We start from the raw sequence: 18,903 nt of genomic DNA on the forward strand, positions 1-18,903 counted from the left end.
TGCTAAGGACATGGTTCATAATATGCTGATGAGAAATTCTCCAAAATTGAAGAAATATCCAGCACCAAAAATAGTAAAATGTATGTGACATTAAAAATGTACTTCCACACATCCAGCTCTCCATCATCTCCCTCTTCCCTCTCATCCTTCTTGTAGCGGGTTCATTTAAACCATAATGAGACTGTTGCCATTTTTGGAGACCGAGATTGGGAAAGTCATTCATCCTCGTTGCAGAAGCTGAATAATTGAAAGGATCAAGGATTTATTTTTTGGAGGAGGTTTCAGTACAGCTAATCAGGTTTAGAGAGGAATATTTTAGCCATTTAAAACTGACACATCTTTTCCAAGTCACGTCCTGTTGTTAGCTCAAGTTTTTGGGGAGAATTGTGCAAACACCGTCTCAGTTTTTGACAATTTGCAATGTTTTACCAACTGCGAACCAGTTTGCTCTTCCACTGAACAGAGCCCCTGTAGGAGCCGTGTATTGACATTATTAACATATATCAACAACAGCAATGGCGAATAGCGTCAATGCTGTGCTCATGTTTTTGTTATTGTTAGCCAGATTGGTTCCAGCCCAAGAGTTTGTTGGTTCCAAATGTGAATCAGTTTTCGGGGGCCAAACACTAGCGACGCTGAAGTGGAAAAATGCAATACTGGTTTGCAATTGTGCACCGACTCCGAACCGGCTCTGAAACCAATCAAATAAAACAAGGAGAAACTGATAGTTCAAGAGAAGTAACTCTAGCAGAAAGGATTTCAGGTCTATTGTCTGTGTGCCTGTCAATTATTGGTAACAAGTTCATCTCTAACACATTCGGGTGTTGAGTTAGGTTTCTTGATATGAGTCGCTCAAATTCCCCCCAAAAATCCTTACAGTGGGATTCATCAGAGGCAGGTTTTCTGCAGACTGACTGATGTTGAATGATGTAGAACGTCATCACCTTTCAGACTGTAGCTTCAATAGCAGCATCCATGCTAAACAAAGGCTCAATCAGCCTGCGAAACAAGCAGCCCCAAGCAACAGAAAATAATAAAGTGTTATAGACTAGAAGAAGGTAGATCAATCTGAAACCAAGCAGCTTCTCCTTCTCAACGGTGAGCAGTTCATCATCCTGTCTCAGTATTCAGACATTAATCAGGCCCAGCAGCTCCAGACGCTCTCACACTCCCCTGCTTCTTTTTCCTTCTCAAACCAAGCAGGCATTAATATATATACCTGGCTAAGAACGCTTAGAAGGATATTAAAGCATATTGAACAACTTGTTTAATGATCATTTCCTGAGACGAAGCAAAAGGGGAAACTTAAATAAAATCATCGACATTTAGGTCCAATTTTCCAAATGTGCGAAAAATGAGTCTCAGTTAAAATGAGATGGTTTTAGTTTTTGTCCTTACTTCACCTTTCAGACACATTAGGGTCTATGTACATCTATGCATGTGTGTAAATGTATAGGTATTGATTATCAGTTGTTCAAAAGGGAACAAATGAATCAAAATCATTTTAAACTAAAAAAAACTATTTAAACAAAAAACATGCTTGACAAAATTGTGATTGCAAAATGTTATCAGTCAGTATTAGATTAATGCTAAGTTAGCCCATTTGCTATTTAGCCAACAGGCAATGTTTTGGAGTAAAGAACAAGACCTCCATGGCGTCCCCGTTCCTGCCCTTCATTGTGTTTCCATCTGACAGTGCCTCAATTAATCAATCCGGCTCTTTTCTTACATCTCATATCATCTTAAGGAGTACATGATGTGCTGTTGATAAAGCAGCATGACTTAAATTATTTATAGTGCAGCACAACAAGGCAACAGAGTTTAATATGGGATCAGTGTTGTGAGTCAGCGGTGGCTCTCAATCACAGAGTCCCCCGGTGGAAACATCAATCAGCCCGCAAACAGTGAGCGGTGGTTTTACTCAGAGTTTAGACTTTTTAGACAGACAGACAGACAGTCGGGATTTCTCGAGCCCTGTGACAAAAGTTGCAGAAAATAAATATACTAGAAATTGAGATGCCCCTTCATAGATATAAAAAAGCTTAACAGGTCTTAAAAAAAAAAACTATGATTTTCCTGCTAAATAGGTTTTTAGTTTTTCCTATATGATTCTCCAAAGGGGGCCGTGTCTGAGTTATCACATGCATGTATCATCATGTATGTTTAATTTCCCATTAAAATATTTCCTTACAACCATCCATTTTAAGAAGTACATGATACGAGTGTTAAACAATTATTAGCATATGCTCATTTCTACCTCATGTTGGGGTATCTCCATAGTGTGTCAAGAAGTAAAAAGGGTGCAATTCATAAACTTAACATGTGTATGTGTGTGTGCACTGTAAATGTATAGTTAGACATTATCAGTTGTTGTAATGGTAAGGAAAAATCCAAATGATTGGAAACTAATACAAACGCAAACAACACAACATACCTACAAGATCCATACCTAATTTAATTTCATGCTTATGCTCTGTTCTAACTCATGTTGGGGGATTTGTTACAAAGCTAAAACTATTTGTAACAAACTATGTGATCTCTCATTTCCATCTCTTACAAATAACACAAATAACCAGGTATTTCTGTGAAATGTGTTCAATAGCAGAGTGGTGTTCAATGGCAATATAGTTGAGTACAGAGTTTTCTACAGGAGATTATTTGTCTCTATAAATATATATCTTTTTGTGCAACAAAACTTAATTTCCCTCCAGCATATTTTTATTCTGATTCAAGGACTTCGTGTTTATAGGACCTGGATGATGTCATCAGTGATGTCATGGGTCATACCAAGTATCAGGGGTGGAGCTGTTGGGGTTAAAGAGATTATGGATATGATTTGTATAACTTGTTGAGGTTATCGACTTTGCATGTGGCGAGATCCAAACTTTGAAGTATGTTCCATATACTGGTGATTTTAAATCTGCACAAATAACTCACTGTCACAGAGCATTTTTAAGAGGGAAAGCTGAACAACCCTTAGTGATTTATGGTCCTGCCTCAGCAAACTTTTCCCTAATTTAAAAATCTTTTAGCGTTTGGTGATTTACTACTTGAGTGTACCTACAGTTTAGCAGTGAAACATTATACACCAGTAGGTTTGATGAAAGTTCATATTTCTTTTACAAATATGACTCAAAAACTGGATTACCCTGGGAGAGGAGTTTGTAGCCACCTGTTCAATGTAAGTCTAATGTTTACTCCCATTTTACCTCTGTTTGGTTTCCACTGTGAAAAATAGTCTTCCAGAGGTTTCCCTTTCTCCACTAGCTTGTTGCTTACTTTAAATCAGTGTTGTTTGGTATTTGGCTGGTGGTGTAATGAAAATCAGTGTGTTTTTTAGCGCTTGTGTGCTGGAAAAATATCTGCTTACTGCTGCTGCTGTCAAAGGCTCATTTACAATGTGATTCAATGTGAGTGCTCTAATCAACCCTCAAAGCTAAACGAGAATAAAAAGCTTAGAAATGAAGGATACTGCCGAATTGGGTGATAAGTATTTGTCGTATCCATTGCTCAAGTGATTTTGAAAGATGTTTAAATCCATGAATCAAATCAGCTCCGTTGTTATTGCTTTAACCCTTAGATGCACGAGTGACTGGACCCTACACTCTTCCATAAGTGGGTCAAAAATGACCCATATTAGAATCAATGTGTTTTTATGCCATTTTTGTCAATTTGGTTAAGAATAATCACTTGTATAATATTTAGTATTATATTTAGGACCACAGAAGAATGATTTCATGATTGAAATATCTTTATTTTTCACTTTTTAACATTTTGAAAAAGAAATTTACCCAGAACAGCAATAGAAAATGTGAACATCCATTGTGTGTGTGTGTGTGTGTGTGTGTGTGTGTGTGTGTGTGTGTGTGTGTGTGTGTGTGTGTGTGTGTGTGTGTGTGTGTGTGTGTGTGTGTGTGTGTGTGTGTGTGTGTGTGTGTGTGTGTGTGTGTGTGTGTGTGTGTGTGTGTGTGTGTGTGTGTGTGTTTGTGTGTGTGTGTGTGTCTGTCTGTCTGTGCGTGTTTGTGTGTATGTATGTGTGTAACTGTCCAGTCATTGACAGTTCCTCTCTCTTTTCCCTGTTTTGCCTTCTTGTCTCATCACTGTATGCAGTTCAGACAAACTACCTGTTTCTGGCTGTGATCATTACACACAGGTACATTGCATTTCCCACACCTATTGTTGACTTTGCGATCTTTGCTACTTGGGCAGATCTGACACCTCTTTCTCTTTGGTTGGCCCTGTCTGCTTCTTTCCTGTGGCTGGGTTGTGGCTTTTGTCACCCCATACCTTTCCATTGCTTCAATAATCGGGGTTTGCAGTTGGGGACAGCCTTCCAGTCGACTCCTCATGTGTGGTGTGACAAGCTCCTTTGACAGCTCTTTGAGGAAGAGCCGTCGTGCATTGGTGAAGCCGCTCTTGAATTCTGGGTGCTGGTCCTCTTATCATCGAAGCGCAAGGTACGGCGAATGTCTTCAAATCTTCCAACAGCCATAGTGGCCTTGTACATGGAATTATGTAGAGGACTCCCAAACAGCTCACGGACTGATACATCCCAGTTTTTCTCACTTCCTGCAAGCAGGGTCAATCCAATGAAGGCCATGAATTCATCTTTGGTGACATTTTTCCATTATTTTCCTCTAGCTGTTGCTACTCTCCGTCCCTCCAAGTTTGTGCACTTCATCACCTCTTGTATTATATCATCAGTGATAAAGAGCTCCCATGCATCTTTTGGTGACACAGTGGTGCTAAGCTCTTGTGCAGGCCCTGACCGACTTCTGAGGATATTGTGGCTCTGTGTTCTGCCCTGGGTGGGAGGTAACTCGCTCCAGTAAGAGCCCTTCCGACTCATTCGGTTGGACATGATTTGGACACTTTTTTCTTCAGAAGACACAGAAGAGGAATCTTCTGAGTCAGATTGATCCTGTTCAGTTGGATTTCCAGGTGGACGACTGCCACTGCCACCTGGACAATAGTCTGGGACCTCATCATCAGAAATTTCAGACTCGGAGTCCAACCCCGTTACTGCCTCTCCATCATCCAGCATCTGTAGGACCATTTCAGCTGTGTATCTAGCAGCCATGACACCTTGGATGAGGAAACATAAGAGTAATGTTTTCAATAGATCAATATGTAGCTATATAAATGAATACACACACACACACACACACACACACACACACACACGCACACACAATACATATAGTAATGTTAGCTATCTTAGTTAGCTAGCTAGTGTTAGCTAGTTATAAAGTAGGCTAATTTGTTGATACATAATAATAACAACAGTCATGAAACACACACACACAATATTATATGAAGATAATACTTACACGTATCAGCTCTTGCTGTGTAAAATAATCTTCCTGAGGTGTGAAACTTCTGATATAGTCTGTGTGGTCCACAGTTAATGTATTCCTGACAGCCACAGTTGATGAGAATCAAAGGTTCCCATTGGATTCCATAGAAAATGCATGCGGGTCATTTTTGACCCACTTATGGAAGCTTGGGGTAGTAATACAAAAACTACAATTTCTTAAAATGTATAAAAGGTAAGTTAAAAATTTAAATGGCATTATATCAAAAACATGTTTTTTGAGGAATACCTGGAATATTAAATGATAACAATTTTTCATTACGAAGATATTTCAAGAAAACAACCTCACCGGGTCATTTTTGACCCACTTATGCATCTAAGGGTTAAGCGTTAAGAGTCACTCTCGGATTTTCCCTACTTTGTTGACACTAGATACTATTTTTACTCTATGATCCCCAGGAACCCTTTTCCCACTGCTTTTTATGAACTCAAAAATCAATGCGTTCCTGCCTCCTCTATCTCATAATGTTGTATACACCTACACACTTAAAGGCACTGAGAGATATTTGGCACGGCAGTGGTGTAATATCAAACCCTCAATGAGCGCTGTTCTGGGAGGTATGAAAGTGTTAGTGGAGGAATATAAAGCAAAGTGTTGCTGGACAAACAGAGTCTCTTAACACGTTATGAGCAGTGAGAGTAGCTCTTGTCTTTAAGAGTTAGCTCATGTTATCTTATCCCTGCTGAAAGAAACTCTTCTCATTTAACTTGAATGTTTACCCAAATAGTTGTGTGGCTTGTGCAGGATTAGGGGTTGATTAAAGCAAATCAAACTTTTGGTTGAAAAGTCGAGCAAGTACTGTTCATGATGCTTGCTTCTGTCATTGTCTGCCATGGCACAACAGAAATGAATGACCAGCGTGTGCATTTTAAGCAGCCGTCAACATATCAGGACATTATTAAGTGTTTTAAAGTATGTACTGTATATTGAACACATCTACTGGGAATGGCTGACTACAGCACCCTGACTGGTGATGCTGCATTGAAGCTGAAGTTGAGACGTTGTACTTTTGTTTTTGCCAGAGGATTCTGCATTTATTTATTGCTCTCTGCACTGTAAATGCATGCAGGCTCAACCCTTGTTGAAGAAGCGGCTTGGGCAAATCAGATACGTGCTATGTCGCATACAGTGGATTCTTTTCTAACATGAAAAGAAACTGTGTGTTTACCTGCAGATGGTCGTAATGGAGGATTAGATCATTGTCGTTGTGGTATACCTTTGTAGAGTTCATGTAGTGTTTTGGTGTCTGAAAAGCATTCAAAACGTATAGCTTTGTGTAGAGCTGGCCTCTGCATCGTATTTCATCATCTTACTTTGACCTTAAGCAACATGTGCACAGGAATAGTACCTTTGGATTTTTACATTTCTTTGATTTGACTGGCTATAATGTCCACATGTCCAAAATTGTTAAAAAGCCCTGTGTGGCAACTGTCAGCAACCATTTAGTCATGGTACCTGATTGTTTACTGTCGAGTATGTTTTTTAACAAGACATTCATGTTTTAAAATCGGTGATGACTAGCTTATCCCCCCCCCCCCCCACACACACACATATTTTTGATAGTCTCCACTTAATATTATTACTTTTCATGCACAGTCTATTTGCACTAATGACTGCACGCCTCAAAATGTGGAAAACAATGCGTAACTCCCAGAGTGTGTAAACACAGCCGCTGCTCTGTGTGTGTGGACGGCTGCAGCTCTGCTCTTTAGTCCTCTCAGCCCTGCAGCGAGTCTCAGGAAGAACAAAATCCTAATGAAGGGTTGAGTAATTACTCCTCTTAATATAAACGTTATAATGGGATTAAAAGGATCCCACATCCCCCCCTGCCCTACCACCCATCCCTCCCCCTCTGGTCTCCCCCTCTGCTCTCTCTCTCTCTCTCTCTCTCTCTCTCTCTCTCTCTCTCTCTCTCTCTCTCTCTCTCACTAACTCGCTCTCCTCTGTGTTCATTCTTTATTTCCGGCTGCCTTTGTGAATCAGTGGTGAGACAGTGAGCTCTCTAGGGCCAGTGTGTGTGTGTGTGTGTGTGTGTGTGTGTGTGTGTGTGTGTGTGTGTGTGTGTGTGTGTGTGTGTGTGTGTGTGTACCAGACAGTATGCAGAGTTTGTACAGTAGGTGATTTAACTTGAATGTCTTTCTCTCTTTTTTCTTCTCTGTGTTAACTGTGTGTGTGTGTGTGTGTGTGTGTGTGTGTGTGTGTGTGTGTGTGTGTGTGTGTGTGTGTGTGTGTGTGTGTGTGTGTGTGTGTGTGTGTGTGTGTGTGTGTGTGTGTGTGTGTGTGTGTGTGTGTGTGTGTGTGTGTGTGTGTGTGTGTGTGTGTGTGTGTACACACTGGGAGCAGCATGTGACTAAACAACATAAAGTGAACATGGCAGCTGCCATGCTGCACAAACTCTTACTCTTTAGATGAACCACACAGTTTTTCAAAGACTCTTTACACACACACACACACACACACACACACACACACACACACACACACACACACACACACACACACACACACACACACACACACACACACACACACACACACACACACACACACACACACACATTACTGGCATATTGCTTTTCATGTCAACAACCCAAAGAAGCAACATCATTAGTTAGTGTTCAGTTGTTTCTATTGCTTGATATGATGGTATGTTTTGGTTTCTTCCTGTTTGATAGACATACATTTTTTGTCTGGGATATTGTTGCATGATGCCATTTTCTTACATTTTGTTGAGGGTGTTATATGTAACTATGTCACTGTGTGTTTTTTAAGTAAAAAAAGTCAAACACATCTTTGTGTTTTGATGCTTTTCTTCATCTTATGTGACAATAAGCTGATTATTGTTGTGTTTGGGACTGTAGGACACACAGAATTACCAATTCAAAGACATTATGAATGGCTTTCATTATTCTCTGACATCCTGTAGAGCCAATAATGATTTGCTACAAAGAAAAAAATCAACTATCTGATAATATAGATAATCATAATTAGTTGCAGCTCAAATTGAACTGTAACCTTCAAATTTCCGGACCAGATAAAATGCCCTTACTTTTAAAAATTAAACACCCTTAAAGTAATAAAGAATGATGACCTGTCCTCATAAAGATAGAATCAGCACAAACACACCCCAGCATTCAGATGCGTGTGTGTAGTATGAACTTGTGAGGACATAACCCGGCATGTCTAACCCTAACATTAATACTCCGCTGCTGGCCTTTCTGCTCTCCTCTTCTCTGCGCATGAGGAGCGGTGAAACACTGCAGTTGTCACTTCACAAAAAAAAGGGAGAAACTGGAGAGCCGTCTCCTCTGCAGACATCCTTCCTGTTGTGGTGCTGAATCTCCCTTACAGCCATCGCTTTAATGAAACGTAACATTCTTGTGAAACAGCAGCGACCCAAACTCCTGCTTTCTTTCATCTCATTGGATGTGTACAAAGTAAGAAAACAGGAAATGATCATCATCTTCTAAATTCAACTCATTTTTATATTCAAAACATGTTTTTCTAGTTCTCAAACCCCAAAGTGATCCGGATTCAAACAAGTTTCGTAACGTGGCTTTAAATAAGTTGTGTTGCATTTTGGTTTTACATGGGAGTCAATCAGTGCTCACCTGCTTTGAATCCAAGGAGGTTCTACCTTAGTTTAACACATGGTCTGCAGCTAAACTGTATAATGCCATATAAAGCTTCCTAAATATGTCAGTTTGACAATGTCTGTCTTTTGGTTTATCAGGATGAAGCAAGCCAGGTTTATGTATATAGCACCTTTCAACACAAGGTAATTCAAAGTGCTTAAAATAAGAAATAAAATAATACAAGCTAATATATCAAATACATGAATCAAGGTTGCAGTGCTGTGTAAGACGATTCAATTAAAAGCAGCGGCAAAAAGAAATGTTTTCAGCCTGGATTTAAAAGTAGTAAGAGTAGCAGCTGACCTGCAGGTTTCTGGGAGTTTGTTCCAGATATTTGGAGCATAATAACTGAATGCTGCTTCTCCTTGTTTAGTTCTGACTCTGGGGACAGGAAGCAGACTCTTCCCAGAAGACCTGAGAGTTCTGGCTGGCTCATAATTAAGCAGGAGATCAGAAATGCATTTTGGCCCTTAACCATTCCATGCTTTGTAAACCAGCAGCAGTATTTTGAAATCAATACTCTGATCAAGGCTAAAAAATGGATTGAAGTGGAAGTTGCTTGTCCTTGATCCAAGAAGATGAACCATTGATATTTATAACCATAAAAATAAGGTTATTAGTATTTTGTCTATCCTGTGTAGCACTTGCGTATATTCTGATCCCTAGCAGCTGCTAGAGAGGTACTAAATAACTCTATAGTTCCTACTTAGCATTTAGTCATTTGATATGAATTTTAAGGAATAACAATCATGAAATCATAAATAAGAGCACTATCAAAATGACATTTAACGAACACTTTAAGACATCAATTACCACAGGGGAACTCATCATTAAAAGCTCCTTTTGCGTCAACATAAAGTCCTAAACAAAAGGCTTATTGAATGCTTCGATATTTTCCTAAATTAATTATTCACTGTTTGTTTATTTAACAGTGAGAGCAGGCAGTGAACATGGACTCCTGTAGAGTGAACAGATTCCTGAAATACGTCCGTGTTCCCAGGACTGTTTCTGAGAAAACAATCGCAGACTCACACACAGACAACAAGCGAGCAAATCCTGTCTGTCTGTCTGTCTTGTCCCCGGTGTATTCCCACACTGTTGTTGCTTTGTGTTGTTTCTCTCCACCTACGGCTCTCTGCTGGTAAACTCATATTTATAAGTGTGTTGAACATTAGATATTTTTGCCTCCAGGAAACTGAAGTCAAGTACAGTGTTTATTTTTTTTCAACCCCTTTCAAATGATTTGTTGTCCAGCTCAAGTCTAAGCAGTGGGAGCAGGTTAGCCCTGAGTGTGCATTTATTATTCACAGCTTTACACATATCCCTGGCTGTTATCCGAAAGGTATGAGGGCAAGAACAAGTTTTTGGTTTGCCTTATTTTTGATAGAGTAATATGTTCCATGAGTGACTTTGTAGCTACACTTGGCACGTCTTTATATCACGCAGATATAACACACTGTTTTTATTTAATTCATTAATTCTATTTCTATATTAGTTTGTATTTATTCATTTATGTTTAGTTATTTATTTTTATTTTTCCTCTTTTTTTTTTACTGTCTAGGTTTGATTTAGGGATTTGGTTGTCTCCTCACTATTATTTTGAAAACACACAAAGATTTGAAGACATCTGTTATTAAATGATCTGATGTATCACGGTCTCTCCCTGGATCAGCTGCTGTATCTTACCTTTAGTCATTTTGGTTTTATTATCTTCCAGTCAACAGTCAGGAAATGAAAGCCTCAGATGTCAGTGCTGAACATCGTTCCCAGTATGAAACAAGCCCCTCGCTGTGTACTCTTTAAGTGACCTTGTATAACTTCTCTAATGAACCAAAGTATAGTTGGCAAATTGCTGATACATTTCACTTTATTTACTTTGAGACCGATCCAAAAAAAGGAATATACATTTTTAAATTGTGTTTGGGTTTTGCAGAGGAAGCTTTCCGCCTGTGATTGTTAGACCCAGGCTAATCATTTAAAAGCTATAAGACGAGCAGACTGAGCAGCCAGAAGCCTGCAGCCTGCTCACACTGGATGTTCTCTGATGAGGAGGCAGAAAAGTCCGGCGGATGGATTTATGAGGGTGAAGGGGCAGTAATGAGCGGAGCGCGCTGATGGGGCCGAGCTAATGGACAGTTCTCCACTCAGCAGTTTATATTCTGTTCACATACGGCTGCAAAACTGGTGGCTGTTGGTAAAACAATAACTGTTCAATAAACAATTTGAGAACCCTACAGATATTGAAGGATTGTATAATGTTCTATGAGGTACAGCTTAGGTTTCACAATCTATTATTCATTTTACCTCAGAAAACAGTGAAGCAGTGCCTTCATTTTCACTGGTGTTGCCTCTTGTATTCCAGTATACCATCCATTCATTTGCTATGCTAGTTGAAACATGTGGGTCAGTGAGCTGCACCTAACTTCCAAAAAATATCATACATCACTTCATGTTTAATGTTTTTTCACATTGAATAAAACAAAAATTAACCCTGCCTATTGCAGAATAATTTGGGATGTTCAAGCCTTACGGAAAAATGATGGCTACTTCCTGTATTTAAAAACAGAAGTTAAGCTGATTGTGACCATCACTTCTCATGTTTTATTCAGTGAAACCATGGAGCCTAAATGAATAACTTTAGTGTCTAAATTAATCAGGAAAATCGCCAGAAATCTGGACATGCCCTCAGACGTATTGCTCTGCATGGAGACTGGATCTGATTTGATTTGATCGGACTGAAATGGCCATGCATCCTTCAGGCATTTACACATACTAAACTGATTATTGGATTACAAGCATTCATGGTTAGAATCTAAAAATGAAGTGATTTTGTGAGAAAGCTGACATTTAGGGATAGGGCCCTTAGATCAGTGCTCACTCAGCAGACTCCATGCAACAAATCATTTTAAAGAAGTGAGTTTTATAACCTTGCTCTCTTTTAATGACTCTGATCTTAACAAACTTAAACCATGCATGAAGTTGTTGGTTTGAATCCGACATGTCGCCTTCATTACGCCACATCGTTCCTGTCTCTCTCCAGTTAAAGTTACCAAGAAATTCAGGAAGTGAGAATCCTTACCTTAGTGACAGTGGTGTACTGGTGCAGATGTTTTGGGAGTCGCTCTGCAGCTCAGAGTCTGTGTATTCACTAAAGTGTATCACAGCAGCGGCAGCACTGATCTGAGACCTTTAATGAGCTCCCCGCGCTCTCAAACTCATAATGACCCTCATTTGTCAGGAATGTGCAGCCTGGGAGCGAAACAGAGACAGAATGTGAGCTCAGGTGAAGCTGAAGGGAGAGAACTGCAACTCCCCAGGAGGAGACGGGGGATTCACTCTCACCCGCCTGATGAGGGCGCTTTATATAAAGGCACCATCTCTTTAGTAAAAAATGATATATTGAACTCACAAAGGTCTGAATGGAGAGTGAAGAGGCATTGTGAAAATCTCTGTCTCTACATTTTCCTAATTCAAGAGTGTTTATATTTAAAATAATCACATTTGTAGAATAAATATACACATTATGTGACACCTGTTTCTGCGGCAGCATATTTACTGTACTATCGTCAATGCAAAGACCCTTTTTCAGTGATTTGTAACTAACTGGAAAGTATTTTGTTAAAGTACATTTGATATGGTTAATGCTAGCTTAGTTAACTACACTTCCATGCAGAAAAAGCTTCAAATTCAATGTGTCTTTTGCTTTTTGTTCTTTCATAAATTGTAAATCCGATAAAGAACAACTTCAGGTAGAATACCATCGAAGGATCACATTGTCGTATTAGGTCATTTATGTTGCATTGTCTTGCAAGTTTCCTATGCTCTCACAATACATAGTGAAATAGTGAATACCAAAATAACAATTGGGCCCTGATTTTCCACTGCACTGAGGTTGTAGTTCATGTACAGTAGGAGCTGTTAGATATGTCGATCCTCTTAAAGTCCAGAGATACAGATATATCTACATGTTTAAAGTGGCTTCAAGAATGTAACCCCTAACCTTGGCAGGGGTGATTGAGAACTTTCTGAAGAACTACACACGGTTATGGTTTTATTTCAGGGTTGTTTAGTGGAAAACTTTGCATAAAACTTTAAATTCTACAACTGTGGTCAGAGTGTGACAGCGTTTTGTCTTCAATGCAGAATCTATGCTCTGTTTTTCTAAAGTGCGTCAGAGCCGTGACGATCTGGGCTCTCTAATTAGCTCCCCTTAGTCTCCAACTCATAATGGGCATCGGTTATCAAAGAAAATATTCTGACAAATCTGTGTGTTTTATATTCTTGTCGTGAAACAAAAGCCAAAATATCTCCAGCTTGTAATTAAACAGCACTGAGGCATTAAGCCCCGTCATGGGGAGTACATTTAGTCTCTGTTGTTCTGACCTGTTAAATGTATGAAAAATGTAGGAGCAATGTTTAATGTCCATTTCCTCAGTTTTTTGAGGGGTGTTAGATACATATTTGAGATACATGAGTACTGTTTGGTATGATTGACAAATAGTTTGACTTAATTACCTTACAAGAAATAATGTCAAAACTGCAAAATCCAAAGATAACGTTTTATAATGCTGCAAAATATATGTGTTTGGAAAACTGTCTATCCAAAGTAAAACATTTCCACCATTCTGCTCATTTTACATATGAGTATTTAGTGCCTCTACTGTGACATGTCTCCATGCTTTAATGTTCAGAAAGCTCTTTATTTTTCTCATACTGCCTGTGTTGCAGCACCTGTTTTCCTCCTCTATCTGAAACCAGAGTCCAGTCCGCTCTGATTGGTTAGCTGGCCGGCTCTGTTGTGATTGATCAACCGCTTAAGGATGTCCCGCCCCTTAGCCTATCAAATACAATGTGTTGGAGTGCTAGCCAATAGAAGTGTAGGTGTTACATAGTGATGTCAATTATGTAACAGTCTTTCAGAAAATAATGTTTATGTATGTATGAAAACCCATTATAAATCCACTGCATTACATAACCAAATTGAAGAATTTGTACACACTTCATAAATCATATTTTTATTTTAGTCCTGATGGCCATAAATAACAACTTAACTCATAAGTTAAAACGATAGCCTATCCCAATCAAATGTGAGATGCTTTGAATTTCAAATTCAGTCCATGAAAAAAAATAAAGATCAGAAAGGATTTTAGGGGTTACAACTTCATGTGTGTACTTATGGCCTATCGGGGCTCTTCATGCAGCTTCAAACTTTTGCCAAATCGTGTTAATTGCCAAACTATAGTTCCCAAACAACACTGTGGCTGTGACTGCTGCTGAGGTGTTTTGTGAGAGCAGCGATAGCTCAGATTAACAAACTGGGCTCTATATCTTGTTCCACAGACATTTTGGATTGACCCTCCCCCCCCCAGATAAACCCTGTTTTGGCCCGTTGTGGGAACACAGCAGCTGATTGGTTCCTTGCGGGCAGTGAAGCGCAGAGCCGTAATTCACCAAAGAGTTTCATTGCCTATTCTGCTCACAGTTTATGGGATCTTTTCAATTAGTACGGTCAGTGCTGTAAACAGACCAGTTGCTCGGTGTCTTGTCAGGTTTATGCATCACTGCCTCGTTACAATCAGACAAAATGCACTTTAAAGGCCCAGACACTAAAACACAGGCAGTCTGGGAACAGCTGAGACGAGGAGAGAATACTGAGAAATAAACATCTCTCCGATAACCGTTGATAATAATGAACTCTTAAAGGATTAGTCTGATTCTCATTTTCTGACGAGCGACAACGGAGAGATCCAACTAACAGGTGTTGTGTTCTTCCTCTGTGCCATAGAGCTACATTGGGTAACATGTTGCTTCATTACCATAAACACACACTATAGTTTATTTTGACTCACTCCAACACACACTGTCCTGCTGCCACAAATATACACCAGAGCCCCTAATGTGGAGTAATTCACTGCTGATTGTTTGATTAGAAACTACAAAGACCAGCTGTTTCAGCAAATGAAAACGTCTTGCTGATTCTTTAAGAGAAACTATACATATGACTACAAACTGTAACAAAGCTCCGTATGTGACCCCTTTTCATTTATAGTTTCCCTGTTTCTGAGGGGTTGAGTCAATACAACATCCTTTGTAGGAAACATCAGCACTATCCATATTATAAAAACAAAAACCCAAATATTGCTATTATTATACAGAAGAGCCATTGAGCTCGGATAGGGAGAATAAAAAGCTGAACAAAATGTTGATTTTGGTCTCATAATGAACACATTTTATGAACGTCACATCTCTCACAAATGCATTTTGTAACTGATTTGATGGGGTGAACCAAAACACATTTCAGATACTGGAATTTAATGATTTACCTTGTCAGTTCTGTTTTCTTAGATCAATCTGTTTTTGTTCATGCCTTAAACCGAAGAAATCTGTAGAAAAATCCAGGTTTCATGTTTGTTTTCTCCTTCTTAAATGCTTAAATTGCAGGTACATATTTCAGACTTATTGACTGTGATTCATGTTCACTTTCACCTCGTCTACCGACAGCATTAATGAAATATTTACTGTAATAAATCTCTCTCTGTCTTTGTGTTCTTTTGAGCGTCAACACGAGGGTTTTTCCCCTGAAGAAATAAAATGAACCTTTTAATATAATGCACAAAGATAAGAATCCATAATGGAAACACTGTGTCGTTACCCTTTAACCTTTTGGTTCCAGGTAGAAAAGCGTATGCTAAATTGTACGACTGTCTGAATATGAGCTACTTTGATGAAACTGCAGATTGCTCGTTCATGCAATTTCTCATTTTTTAACCGTAGGGCATATTATTTTAAGTATGCGCACAGCACATTTTAACATTAATTGTCTGGAGGGAGATTCATCATTCAGGAGGAGCCCAGAAACCCGTGTACAGGATGCAAGACGTTCACAGGTTCCTACTATATTCATTGTAAAAAATGACAAGTGAAGGTGTCAAGTCAGAAACTGATATAAAACCCTCTTCAAATTAGTTTATAACAACAGTCCCGTCATGTGCTGCTGCAGAAACAATGTAACTGGCAGAGGTTTTTAATGACAGGAACAAAAACCCTGCAGGTGATCAAATGTTTGTGGGAATATATGTGTGCATGCCGCATGTCCTGCAAACATCGCGGTGGTGCCATGGTGTTAAAAGCCCTGTTAGTAATGACACCTCGCAATTAATTGGCTGATGATGAGGCTAGTTATGATGTAATCTCTCTCACTCTCTCTCCCCTGCACACAGCCAGCCCCCTCCCCTCCCTTCTCCCTCTCTCTCCCGTATCCCCACCTCTTTCTCTGTCTTTCTCTCCTATCCTAACCAACATGGCCGCTAAGTCGGATGGAGCAGCGGTGTCTGTGGAAGATGATAATACGCCCAGGAGCCTTTCCGAGCCGGGGATCCCCGCTTCCCGGCCCCGCTGCAGCGCCACGGGCGGGAAGCCGTACACGGTGCTGGACTGCTGCTGGGTGCTCTGCGCTCTGCTTGTCTTTTTCTCTGACGGCGCGACCGACCTGTGGCTGGCCGCCGACTACTACCTGAGAGGTGACTACTGGTGGTTCGGCTTGACGCTCGTCTTCGTCGTGGTGCCTTCTGCTGTGGTCCAGGTGTTGAGTTTTAGGTGGTTCGTGTATGACTACTCGGATCTGAGCTGCGGTGATGGAGCTGCGAGCGGCAGCGGGAGCGGCGCGGTGGCGGCAAGCGGCGCGGCCACGGCGAGCGACACTTTAAGCACCAAGGACAGCGAACAGCGCGGCGGGAGCGCGGCAGCGGGGAACGCGGCTAATGCTACCCCGGTTTATACAGCCTCTGCCCCGCCTGCGACGGCTGGAAGAGTCGGGGGCCCCCGGAGGTGCTGCACCGTCTGCATGTGGGTCTTTCAAACCGTGCTCCACGTCCTGCAGCTGGGGCAAGTCTGGAGGTAGGAAAACTGGGGTGCTGTGGGGAACGTACGTGTGTGTGTGTGTGTGTGTGTGTGTGTGTGTGTGTGTGTGTGTGTGTGTGTGTGTGTGTGTGTGTGTGTGTGTGTGTGTGTGTGTGTGTGTGTGTGTGTGTGTGTGTGTGTGTGTGTGTGTGTGTGTGTGTGTGTGTGTGTGTGTGTGTGTGTGTGTGTGTGTGTGTGTGTTTAATATGTGCACATGTGAGCATTGTCTTCCAAGCAGGCTAGTGTTCTGGATGTGTGTGTACGTGCTCGCTACATGTGTACTCACGTCGATGCCCTTTTATGTGCATGTGTGTGCTTATCCCCCCAAATATTACCTGTCCTTCTCATACACTGGTGACAGAAATGTGCAGTAAGCGATCAGACAAGAGTGAGAGTATTTTTGCCACAATGCTGAATTTGTTATATTCACACATCACTGATAGTAAAAATATGGATTCCTCTCCGATGAGGCGTTTTATCCATCTGCCCTTCTCATCCTGGCTGTGACAGATTCTGGTCTGAGCTCTGACACACAGTTTCTTCCCGTGGTTCCTCTGTCTCTGTCCGGACCTGCTGACAGGAATATTATCACAGCTCTGTGCTCCTCTTCTCTTCCTCTGGCTGCTTGTCATGTTCTTGAAACTGACTCTTTTCTTCCTCCACACGCAGATTGATCAAATGTAAAATGAGAGCATCCATGGGCAAAATCTTTAAAGCAGCATTCCTCCCACTACACATCCAAACTGATTTCCTATCCTGTGCTTTTGATATGTGGTTTTTATTTCATTTAAAAAGCCGTGTTACTTGATGTGAGAGAACATGTTGCTTTGAAACATTGTGAAACATGTATAATATCATGATACTTCAGGTTCCTACATTACCAGGTTGTCAGTTTAACCTGCATGTAATACACCGCAGTCTACTGTACCTTCATATTAATCCAATTAAAATAAAATGTCCCTAATAAGCATACAATGACAGAAATAGCAACTACAAGTTGTCTAAAAGTGTTCCCTACCATAATGGCCAGAATAAAGTATTATGAGCAGGGGATTGTGAGTCAAATCCACTTAAATTAAAGTCTGAGCAGTTTAGGAAATCATTCACGACTGAGACCAAATGTTCATATTCAGTTAACTGTTCGGTCCTTTGGTGTATGAAATAATGTTTGTTAGGGAAACAGAAAATACTTGATTTGCTTAGAGAAAAAAAGAAAACTCTCACAATTGTATAATAGATGTAAAGAACGTTTCATTGATTATTGTACTTCACTACATTGATTTGAGTTATAGTTACTTTTCACTTTAACAGGTACGTATGATCGGTACAGGTTATTTTATTTGTACCCATAGGTAGATTTGGTTTGCAGTTGAAAGACAAGGGATCCATTATGACGCGGGTTTTACAACGACACACATGCCCATGCGCCATCCCTTTGAAACCCCACAAATACAAACATGAAACAACCAGCAAGTTAAATAAAAAGGCGGTGCCTCCAAAGCAGCAGTGTGACACCGCTCCAACTTGCTACAACACAAGCTTCCGATGTATGACATCTTAAAGATTAAACCAGTAGCTCCAAATGATTTTGGCTATTGACACCTCACAAAAAAGCATTTTTCTGCAGTAATTTAACTTAATAAGATTGACTGAAAACAGCCATGAGACAAAGAAAAAATCTGATAAAAAAGACAGGACAGAACAGACTCGAGTATCGCTGTACGACTTTACAAGAGTCCCGAACAACACGCTCTGCAGTAAATGGAGAAAAAAAAAACACAGTAGTCACCAGCTAGTTTTAAATCAATGTACAGCATCAGTAATGATTGTTTTTTTCATTGAATATGATATTTTCCAGCAGCTTTTCAGCAGGATATTTTCTGCTTGTTTGTGTGTTATCAGTGTGGAAATCTGTTGGAGGAAGTCTACGGTTTCTTTGTTTATAAAGCGTGTAGGAAAGAAACTCCCTCTGGAGCTAATACGGTGATTTTAGC

At 40.2% G+C, this 18,903-nt stretch overlaps 1 protein-coding gene across 1 annotated transcript in view; it reads left to right on the plus strand.

Annotated features, from left to right (window-relative positions):
• The window catches only part of xkr7b (XK, Kell blood group complex subunit-related family, member 7b), a 78,381-nt gene that overhangs the window by 7,212 nt on the left and 52,266 nt on the right, over window positions 1–18,903 (plus strand). The window contains exon 2 of the mRNA XM_063902613.1: window positions 16,231–16,906. Coding sequence (XP_063758683.1) covers window positions 16,311–16,906 — 596 coding nt within the window. The 5' untranslated portion in view covers window positions 16,231–16,310. The remainder of the gene's footprint in view (window positions 1–16,230; window positions 16,907–18,903) is intronic.

This window comes from Eleginops maclovinus, chromosome 1 (assembly GCF_036324505.1).
Source record: "Eleginops maclovinus isolate JMC-PN-2008 ecotype Puerto Natales chromosome 1, JC_Emac_rtc_rv5, whole genome shotgun sequence".
In the NCBI taxonomy this organism is placed as follows: domain Eukaryota; kingdom Metazoa; phylum Chordata; class Actinopteri; order Perciformes; family Eleginopidae; genus Eleginops; species Eleginops maclovinus.